Source organism: Oryza glaberrima, chromosome 8 (assembly GCF_000147395.1).
Source record: "Oryza glaberrima chromosome 8, OglaRS2, whole genome shotgun sequence".
Lineage (NCBI taxonomy): Eukaryota > Viridiplantae > Streptophyta > Magnoliopsida > Poales > Poaceae > Oryza > Oryza glaberrima.
In genome coordinates, this window is record NC_068333.1 from 12054085 (window position 1) to 12065149 (window position 11065).

Genomic DNA, 11065 nt, shown 5'->3' on the forward strand with positions numbered 1-11065 from the left:
CATATATATGAATGAATAAAGAAAATATATCCACATATCTTGTTTCCATATGATATGTGATCTATAGAATTTATTTAAATACGTATTCAACATAAGTGCTAAAATTTAAATTTTATAGTAACAAATATAACTTCTAAACCAACTAAACCAACTACTTGCTGCCTTAGTGCGGCTTGTATATATGCAATAATATATTAATAAACACCTAAGTCTATGGTATACGGTACATGATAGATTGAATTACATTATTAGTATATAAACACTTAAGATGGTTATGGCAATAGAATAGGCAATGTTTGTTCCAATTTAAGTAAAAATATGAAGCATTTTTAATGAATTTGAGATATTTTCTCCAATTGGTTCAATCTAGTGAACTTTCTTCAGGAGTCATATATATTCTCCCATTGGTAATATGGATCATGAACTATTTATTCACTTATAAATAAAATAACAGTTCAAACAACCTGAAAAGTTAGTTGTATATTTTTGTTCTTTTTTTTTTTGAAAACATCACAGCAGGGGAGGCCCCCGCGTTAAAAAAAATATTAATAATAGAAAGAACCAAAAAGATTACAACAACCTAATCCAGTTTAAAATTACATCTTTATCTCTCTCGTTCAATCCAAACAACAAAAAAAGGAGATCACCCTTAAGGGAATATATCCAAGAAGCCAAGGAAGGAAAAATATTCTCAAAAAGTATATTTTTGTTCTTAATAATCTTTTGTCTCAAAATTTGCTTTCTAAGGTATAGCAAGAAAATGGGATAGGGAACATGATTTAGAGAGAGGGAGTGAATAATAAGAGAGGGGACAGAAGATGGGAGTAAGCATGTCTGTGTCCATGTATAGGCCAGGGTGGGGTTTGGGACATGGGTTTTTCTTCATTAAGCTTGGTTGAAAATAATGGGTTTATCACATTAAGTAAAAATTGATGGCTAGATGTTTTTTTTCATAGAATTCGTAGGAATCTTTCATAATTTATTGGAGCGTCACATGGTGGCCTAGGAATGCTCCATGGATACGATACTATGTAACTAAAAAGCATGTTAATTATGTTTTACAAGGTTATTAATGTTTAAGTGGTGGCTTAGTCTACTAATTTTGAATTATATAGAAAATTCTTAGGAGTACTCTACGGCTGCGCTCTTTTCCCCTCTTTTCCAAACTCACTTCCCTTGTTTTCCGCGCGCACGCTTTTCAAACTACTAAACGGTGTATTTTTTGCAAAAGTTTTTTTTATGAAAGTTGCTTTAAAAATTATATTAATCCATTTTTCAAGTTTTTTAGGCTAATGCTTAATTAATCTCACTATAATCGTGTTCTTTGTTCCGTGTCGAGCGGCAAGGTTGGGAACCTTGTCTCCCGAAACAGCCTACGTCGCTAATAATAATAATATATCAATTTTAAGTTAAAATAGAAGTCAATACGGGTCTTAAATTAATAAAATTATCAATTTAGTTGTAAATACAATGATGAATAGATAAAAATGAGACATACTACCCCATCTCAAAATATATCAATTTTTAGTTTTGAACCTATACACACTTATCCAGATACGTAGCTAAAATATGCTATATTATATGATGGAGGGAGTATAATTTTGAAGTTTTAGCTGTTTAAAATTCATTATCCCAAAATTTTATCTGACACTGCTATATGTAAAAAGAAGAGAGAAATAGGAGGGAAGCAGAGGTTAGAGATGGAGTGTATTTATTACTAACCGGCAAGCAAATCAATCAGTGTATATATAAAGAGACCACAGGTACGTGTGCATAGGCGTGTGAATAACAAAATTCAAAAGCCAAAAGTGAATTAATCATCAGCGCTTCACATATGCTGAAAGGTGGAGTCGAAGGAGGCAAGGACGTATACGAAATACGAGCAGGAGCAAGATGACCATAGCGATGCTCTAGGGAAGCTTCGCTCCGTGTGGCCCCGAGCTAGCAGATCGGGCGGCGTTTGTTTTAATCTTAATTAAGTTGGATGGCTAGAAATATTGGACCAACCACTTACGTAAAAATTGAGGGATTGATTTTTACTAATACCACGTGATACCTTGAGAGTGTTTTAAGAATTACTACGGGGTAGCATGAGAGCATTTTAAGTAAGTTTAATGGACTTTTAATATATAATAGAAGATAGATTTGTATAAGTTAATTTTTAACTTAGATGTTTGTGGAGTAATATATTTCATATTAATCTATCTTACTATTTTTTTTAATTTTTTTTATGATTATTTACGTGATATGCACGAAACGAGAGGATATACGGGATGAAATCACCTTCCCTCTGTTTAACATACACTACTGGAAAACTGATCTTTGCTCGGTCGCCCCAAAACCATAATAGTCCCGGTAACCGGGACTAAATATGATTTTTAGTCTTGGTTCATCCCCTGTCAGTCCCTTGTCAGAGGGGCGGGGATCTTTAGTCCCGGTTGGTGTCACAAACCGGGACTAAAGATCACCACTTTAGTCCCGGTTGGTATTAATAACCGGGACTAAAGATCTCCGGTATCTTTACTCCCGGTTGGTATTACCAACCAAGACTAAAATCACGCGTAGTATATAATCCCTATTCCCTATCATCTCCCCCACAACCGGCCTCAATCTCCTCAACAACCGGCCTCTCCTCTCCTCAGATCCATCTCCCTCTCCTCCCCTTCCTCCTCCCATCCCAGCCCTCTCCTCCCCCTCCTCCCTTCCCATCCAATCTCCTCCTCCCCCTCCTCCTCTTCCTCCTCCCATCCCGGCCCTCTCCTCCCCCTCCTCCCTCTCCTCCCTTCCCATCCGATGCCCAGCGAGGGCCGCCTCCTCCCCCTCCCCCCTCCCACATGCGTTAGGCGGGGCCGCGCCCGGCGGGGCTGCACGCTGTAGGCGGCCGGCGGGGCCGCACGCAGGCCGCGCACGGGCCGAGTAGCGAGCGGCGGCAGGCGGCGCTACCGGCATCCATTTTTTTTCTTTTTTTTACAATTTGTGATTCAGTGAGATGTATAATTTTGTGATTTGTTGTATGGATCTGAGATGTATAATATGTGATGTATTTGGTATGTGTGCAATTTTTTTAAGATTTATGATGTATTTGATTTGTGTGTACAAGTAACTTAAGATTTTTGATGTGAATGTTTTGGGATGTTACTTTGATTTGGGGTTTGATTTAGGAATATACATCCCACTCGATTTGGGAGAAAATATAGGGATTAAATTCTTGCTAAAAAATAATGAAAAAAAAAGAAAAGGAGACCTAATGGGACTGCTGCTACCCTCTCTTTAGTCCCGGTTGGTAACACCAACCGGAATCTTTAGTTTCGATTATTTCACCCGGGACTACAAATAGCGATCTTAACCGGGACTAAAAGGGGTTACGAACCGGAAGTACAGAGGGTTTCCGCTAGTGATAACTAGAAACTTGTTTAGAGCGTACCTGCTTCCCAAGCGTGGCGCCCTTATCCGGCTGCCTCGTGTCCAGACACCTGGCACAACACACATCGCCCATCTTACACGTGCACATGCTCCCGTGTCACCTCCTCAACACTTGCACGAGTTCTTCGTTGCTTGCCGCTCTATAAATTGCCAGCTTCCTTTCGATCCTCTTCAACAATTACAATAATCATCAAGCTTCTTCTTAAGTTCATCCAAATCCACAGCCATAAAAGTAGCCATACTTGAGTTTAGGTAGCCAGCATGCAGGCCGGGAAGAACGCGATGCAGTCGACCAAGGAGGCCGCGGCGAACGTGGGCGCGTCGGCGCGCGCCGGGATGGACAAGTCCCGCGCCGCCGTGCAGGGCCAGGTGGAGAAGGCGACGGCGCGCAACGCGGCCGACGAGGACGCGGCGGAGGTGAGGCGGCAGGAGCGCGTGCAGGCCGCCGAGGAGGAGAAGCAGCACGCCATGGCCGCCAACGCAGCCGCCAAGGAGCGCGCCACGGGCGGCGCCGGCGCGTACCACCCGTCGCAGGGCGCCCCCGGGGTGGACCCGCGTGCGGCGCAGCCGACGGGAGGGCACGTCCAGGACGGCGTCGCCGAGAGCCGGCCGGTCGGGACGGCCACCGGCACGGCGAGGCCCAGCGCCGCCCACAACCCGCACGTCGGCAGCGACTTCTCGCAGGCCCACGGCACCGGCGGCCAGTACCAGTGATCTCATTCTCATATCAATGTGACAATTTATGATCTACTAGTAGCTGTTCATCAGTTCATGTAGAGTTCACTTCGCTACTATGAGTTGATGGGGAATAAAATTGTACGTGTTAGAAGTGGTATCATGTTGTGGGAGATGCTTAATTATGAAATAAAACAGAGTACTCTCTCCGTTTCACAATGTAAATGTAAGTCATTATAGTATTTTTTATATTCATATTGATGTTAATTTTTCATATTTATATTAATGTTAATGAATTTAGAGACATTAATATGAATATAGAAAATTTAAAGGAAATACTATAATAACTTACATTATAATAACTTACATTATGACACTGTGAAACGGAGGGGAGGAAGTACTTGAAAATATGGTTACTTCGATATGTGTATGCTTGATTGTGTTTGTTCATTTCTATCCAAATATGATTACTTCGATGTGTATGATTGATTGCGTTCGTTCATTTCCATGCACTCAGTGACGTCTGTGTTTAATAATTACTTTCTGATGGATAAGCAGAGGTACTGGATTTGGTACTAGATATATCCCGTGTGGGAAGTTTTCATATGTTAGTCGTGTGAGACGTACTCCCTCCGTCCTTAAAAAAAAAAAATTAAAAGACAAACCGTTTAAAAAAAAAAAATTAAAAGACAAACCGGATTTGATTTTCATGTTCGTTTGACTGATTTTCATGTTCGTTTGACTGTTTGACCGGCCGTCTTATTTAAAAAAATTATGAAAAAAATAAAAAACAAGTTACATATAAAATACTAATCATGTTTTATCATCTAATAACAATAAAAATACGAATAAAAAAAATTTCATATAAGACAGACAAAATACTAATCATGTTTTATCATCTAATAACAATAAAAATACGAATAAAAAAATTTTTATATAAGACGGACAAGTCAAAGTTGAACATGAAAATCCAGATTTTTTTTTTTACGGACGGAGCATAAAGGATGGGTTTTGCTTTTTTTTTTTTTTTTTTTACGGGAGCATGAAGGATTCTCGAACGTACGTGAACTACTACGTCCTACTAAATGAGTAGTAGTATATATTGGGTATCTGTTCATCTAGACTTAGATCTTGTGTTACAAAATTGGGTGGGTATCTTAAACACGGGTCTTGTACATTACTAAAGCCTTGAGATCATGTAGTACGTCTCTTTGACTCTTGAATATATAGATCTTTTACCCGTTCCTTCAACATATATGTATATATTTTTATCTAGAATCGGTACGTATGTATATATTTTTATCATATTTTTATCTAGAATCGATACCTTTGATTCGGTTTATGTCTGTTATCGGTACCTTTTAGTTTTTTATTACAGCTGTCGATTTTTTATTTTGATTTTTTTTTATCACGTGGAGGTGGGAATCTTATTTTATGTTGCTCATACCCTAATGATTCGGGGATAGGGACCCCAGTTTTCATTCCTTCAACATATATGAACATATTTTATTGTTTTTACCATGTGGAGGTGGGAAACAATGTTAATGTTAATAGGTGTTGGTTTTAAAACCGGTATGTATGAATTGTTTCTTATTAGAGCTTTTGTTGTAGTGATCATGATTGTTACGGCGTTCATAAAGCGGTAAGGCGTGCTCAGGGCTCAAGACGTCTGTTCCGCCTTACCAGCCGTGCCTAAAGTGTCACCTTAGGGCTTGAGGCGTCACTAAGGTGTGTGCAAGACGTTGCAAGGAGCTAGGTAAGGTTGGCATGAGGCGACGCCCTAGGCGCGAAAGAAGAGAGAGATGCATCTGGAGACCTAATCTCATCTGGTGGCGGCATCCTTCCCATCTGATGGTAGCGTCTTTCCCATCTAGCTGCAGCGGTACCCTCGATGACCAGAACCACCCAACGGCGAGGAGCGGCGGTGTTAGGGAAAGAGGGAGCCAAGGAGGAGCAGAGGCGGGCAAGTGGCAGGGGAAGAGGGAGAAGTGGAGGGGATCAAAGGGATGGAAGCGACAGTGGAGCGGAGGCGAGTTGGTGGGTGCAGATGCGATTGGGGACTAGGATAGATCGATAGATATTTGTTAGCATCTTCCATTTTAGTCCTTGGACTTTGTAGATATTACGGAGAAGTCCTTCATTTCCTATTTTTGTCTTCCATTTAGTCCTTGGACTCTGTAGATATTACGAAAAAGTCCTTCATTTCCTATTTTCATATTTGCATAAGGCATCGCCTCGCCTTACGCCTTACCGCCTAAGGCGTAATGCGTGCTGGGTCCACGCCTTACGCCTTACCACCTTAACAACCATGGTAGTGATTTGAAAAACGAGCAAACGTTAGGCAGTACAACTACAACTACCACATGGTCCTGCATCTTAGCAACTGGTACCATCTACCACCGCTGCGCGAGAGAGAGGAAGAGACAAAGAATAGAGAGGGAGGAAGAGGGGAAGAAGAGTGTTGGCGGATGGCATGAGGCCCTTCGACCAAATCTGCCAAAACCCGTGGCGAAGGCTATGGAGCAAGAACGGCGTGAGGCGAAGAATCGTACGAGTGCCTTGCCAGGCCAGAGGCGTCTCAAGCGAAGGGTGCAAGGCGAAGACTATCTGCCGAAGGAAGACTACTTCGCCATGGCAAGTTCGTCCCCGCGAGGGTTGAGGAAGCCTTTCCGGCCCATCAAGCCTAGGAGCTATAGGGCCGGCGATCGCCAGACGGCCCATCAGGGGCCCATGAGCCCCCATAACATTATGTACCCCTGTAAATGTCCCTTTCGTAAGGGTAATCATGTAAATTCCCCTGTACAACCTAAACCCTAGTAGTAAGAACCTGTAATGGGGCTATAAATAGTCCCCTAGGGCCATGTAATGGGGGGATCCAAAAAAAAGGCAAACAATTCAAGATTCAATACACTTCGTTTCCTTTCAACCACTGTTAAGTAACCATGTCTTTCGACGTATGCAGTTGTCATTTCGACAACAGCTGGCGCCGACCGTGGGGACCTCCGAGCGAAACCACTGAGAGCGAATGCCACCGAAGAGGGTCGTGAAGGAGAAGGTTGCCAGGCGGAAGGAAAGCGACGCCGGACCGGACATGGCCGTCGAAGAAGGAGCAGAGCCTTCGGCGCCTGTGGCCGAAGATGGAGGAGGACAAACGCCATCACAACCGCCTTCGGCCCCTGCAACCTCTGTGCAAGAGCCGAACGCGGCCGACGTGGCGAAGGCGGCTGCGGCGGCAAGGGCACTCCAGACCAGGGCGGAGATCCTTTTGACAGGCCAACTGGTGGTGCCCCAAGCCGCTCTATCGCAGCCGGCAGCGGCCCCAACTGCGCTCGCCGTTGTGCAGGCCCAGGTCAGCCCTGACCCCGAAACACAAGCCGAAGCCGACATGGAAGCCATGCGACAGAACATGACATGGCTCCAAGACATGCTTCGCCAAATGCAAGAACAACAACAAGCATACGAGGCGGCAAGGCGGGCCAAGGCCACGTCGGCTCCAATCCTTCAGTATTCGGCAGGTTATGTCCCACCTCAAGTCCATCCGCAAGTGACGACCCAGCCCTTTCCACCACAAGCCGCACAGGCGCCGGTGTACTTCGCCAGGCAGCAATCGGCCGTAGCAATGCATCCGACCCCTCACGTGCAACTGCAAGCTTAACCAGTCACTGCCCAAGTACACCATCAACCACCTGGCCAAGCGCCACAAACAGTGGCGGAAGGGGCTTCGGCTCTGCAGGCGCAACTCCGAGCTTTCCTTCAGCAACTCAACCAACCCCACTGCATTTCAAGTACAACCCCATCGGCCCACCCGGAGGGGAATACAAGTCAAGGTGCGCCTAATTGGTTGCCACCGATTCAGCCGGGCCTGGGAGTTTCGCTGTGGAATCAAGGACCGCAGTTCGACTTCGTCAACGCTGCTCAGGCGCCAACCGTTCGGCAGCAAGCTCCAACTCCAGGCTTCGGAACAAACCAAGCACCAATCCAAGCTGCCATGACGTGGTCACAGCCAATTTTTGACCCATCCATGGCGGCTCAGGAAGTACCTCCAGTTGGAGCCAAGCAGCCGAATGCCAGGGCCCAACCTCGCGCACAAGCTGCGATTTCGCCCTTCGCCACACCGTACCCGCAGCAGGGTGCGGTAAACAGGGCGGGAGGCGAAAAGAGACTACCGCTGAGTGGGGGAATCAAGACTCGTCCAATTCCGCCCCAGTTCAAGTTCCCACCCGTCCCGTGCTATTCAGGCGAAACTGACCCGAAAGAGTTCCTCTCCATCTACGAGTCAGCAATCGAAGCGGCTCATGGTGACGAAAATACCAAAGCGAAGGTAATACATCTCGCTCTAGACGGCATCGCCCGTTCTTGGTATTTCAATTTACCAGCCAATAGCATTTACTCATGGGAGCAATTGCGCCATGTTTTTGTCCTTAACTTTCGAGGCACCTACGAGGAGCCAAAGACGCAACAACACCTACTCGGCATTCGCCAAAGGCAGGGGGAGTCGATAAGGGAGTACATGCGTCGCTTCTCGCAAGCCCGGTGCCAAGTTCAAGACATAACTGAGACGTCGGTTATAAACGCCGCTTCGGCCGGTCTGCTCGAGGGCAAACTCACAAGAAAAATCGCCAACAAGGAGCCTCAGACGCTCGAGCACCTACTTCGCATCATTGACGGGTTCGCAAGGGGCGAGGAGGATTCCAAGCGACGGCAAGCTATACAAGCTGAGTACGACAAAGCCTCCGTCGCCGCTGCTCAAGCTCAAGCACAAGTTCAAGTTGCCGAACCACCTCCCCTCTTCGTTTGCCAGTCTCAGCCGGCAATCCAAGGACAGCTGCCAAGGCAAAGCCAAGCCCCCATAACTTGGAGAAAGTTCAGAACAGACCGTGCGGGCAAAGCTGTGATGGCGGTCGAAGAAGTGCAAGCCCTCCGCAAGGAGTTCGATGCCCAGCAAGCGAGCAACCATCAGCAGCCAGCCCGCAAGAAGGTCCGAAAAGACCTCTACTGCGTCTTTCACGGACGCTCTTCGCACACCACGGAGCAATGCCGAAACATTAGGCAACGTGGCAACGCGCAAGACCCAAGGCCGCAGCAGGGAACAACTGTCGAAGCACCCCGCGAAGTAGTTCAAGAGCAAACACCCCCAGCCGAACAACGCCAAGATGTACAGCGAAGGGTAATCCAAGTGATTACAAGGGCTGACCCGCCAAGCCAGTTGTCCAAACGGCAGAAGAAGATGCAGATCCATATGGTCCACAGCATCACTTCGGCGGGTGAAGGGGCGCCGCAGTATCTGAACTAGCTAATTTCTTTTGGGCCGGAAGACGCAGAAGGAGTTATGTTCCCGCATCAAGATCCCCTGGTAATCTCAGCTGAGATAGCTGGTTTCGAAGTCTGACGAATCCTGGTCGACGGAGGGAGTTCGGCCGATGTTATCTTCGCCGAAGCATATACCAAGATGGGGTTGCCTACCCAAGCCCTTACCCCAGCACCAGCATCGCTCCGCGGTTTCGGCGGAGAAGCAGTTCAAGTTCTCGGCCAAGCACTTTTGCTGATAGCCTTTGGCTCGGGGGAGAACAGACGCGAAGAGCAAATACTGTTCGACATCGTCGACATCCCGTACAACTACAACGCCATCTTCGGCCGGGCAACCCTGAACAAGTTCGAAGCCATTTCTCACCACAATTATCTCAAGCTCAAGATACCCGGCCCGACAGGGGTGATAGTAGTCAAGGGGCTTCAGCCTTCGGCCGCTTCAAAAGGCGATCTAGCCATAATCAACAGAGCAGTGCACAGTGTTGAGACCGAACCGCATGAACGACCGAAGCACACGCCAAAGCCCAACTCTCACGGCAAGATAACAAAAGTGCAGATTGATGATGCCGACCCCACAAAGCTCGTATCACTGGGGGGCGACATGGGCGAAGAAGAAGTTGAGAGTATCCTAGAGGTGCTCAAAAACAACATCGATATTTTCGCCTAGAACCCTGATGAGGTGGGGGGTGTCCCGGCGGATCTCATCATGCATCACCTAGCAGTCAAGCCGGACATTAAGCCAAGAAAACAAAAGTTGCGCAAGATGTCTGCCGATCGCCAAGAAGCGGCGAAAGCCGAAGTACAAAAATTGCTCAGGGCAGGGGTTATCCAAGAGATTGACCATCCGGAGTGGTTGGCGAATCTAGTGCTGGTGCGGAAGTCAAACGGCAAATGGCGCATGTGTGTCGATTTCACAGACCTAAACAAAGCTCGTAGATTCAACAGCTGAATGCGAGCTCATGAGTTTCCTGGATGCATATTCCGGTTACCACCAGATCCACATGAACCCGCTCGACATCCCCAAAACATCCTTCATCACTCCATTCGGCACATTTTGTCACCTCAAGATGCCTTTCGGCTTAAGGAACGCAGGAGCAACTTTCGCCAGGCTGGTGTACAAGGTCCTTGGCAAGCAGTTGGGGCGGAATGTGGAAGCTTACGTCGACGACATCATCGTAAAAAGCCGCAAGGCTTTCGACCATGCGATCGACCTGCAGGAGACATTCGACAGCTTGCGCACAGCAGGCATAAGGCTGAATCCGGAGAAGTGCGTTTTCGGCGTCCGCGTAAGCAAGTTGTTGGGTTTCCTTTTTTCCGAAAGAGGCATCGAGGCGAATCCCGAGAAAATCGATGTCATCCAGCAAATGAAGCCTCCGTCAAGCGTACATGAAGTACAAAAGCTTGCAGGCCGAATTGCGGCACTCAGTCGATTCCTCTCAATGGCAGCCGAAAGAGGTTTGCCCTTCTTCAAGACCCTCCGGGGCGCAGCCGAAAGAAGTTTAATTGGACACCAGAGTGCCAAGCAGCATTCGACGAGCTAAAGCAATACTTGCAAAGCCCGCCAGCTCTGATAAGCCCACCCCCAGGAAGCGAACTGCTATTATACTTAGCAGCTTCGCCGGTGGCAGTCAGTGCTGCCCTCGTCCAAGAAACAGAGTTC

General features: G+C 46.7%; 1 protein-coding gene across 1 annotated transcript; it reads left to right on the top strand.

Moving 5' to 3' along the window:
• The first annotated feature begins 3549 nt into the window (after window positions 1-3549).
• Window positions 3550-4340, top strand: LOC127782997 (11 kDa late embryogenesis abundant protein). Its single transcript, XM_052310293.1, has one exon. It carries the CDS (start codon window positions 3685-3687, stop codon window positions 4135-4137), a length of 453 nt encoding a protein of 150 aa, XP_052166253.1. The 5' UTR covers window positions 3550-3684; the 3' UTR covers window positions 4138-4340.
• Window positions 4341-11065: the final 6725 nt, after the last annotated feature.

Bases quoted from the DNA above. Each gene is read 5' to 3' on its own strand.
- LOC127782997 (XM_052310293.1), top strand. From the start codon at position 3,685: ATGCAGGCCGGGAAGAACGCGATGCAGTCGACCAAGGAGGCCGCGGCG.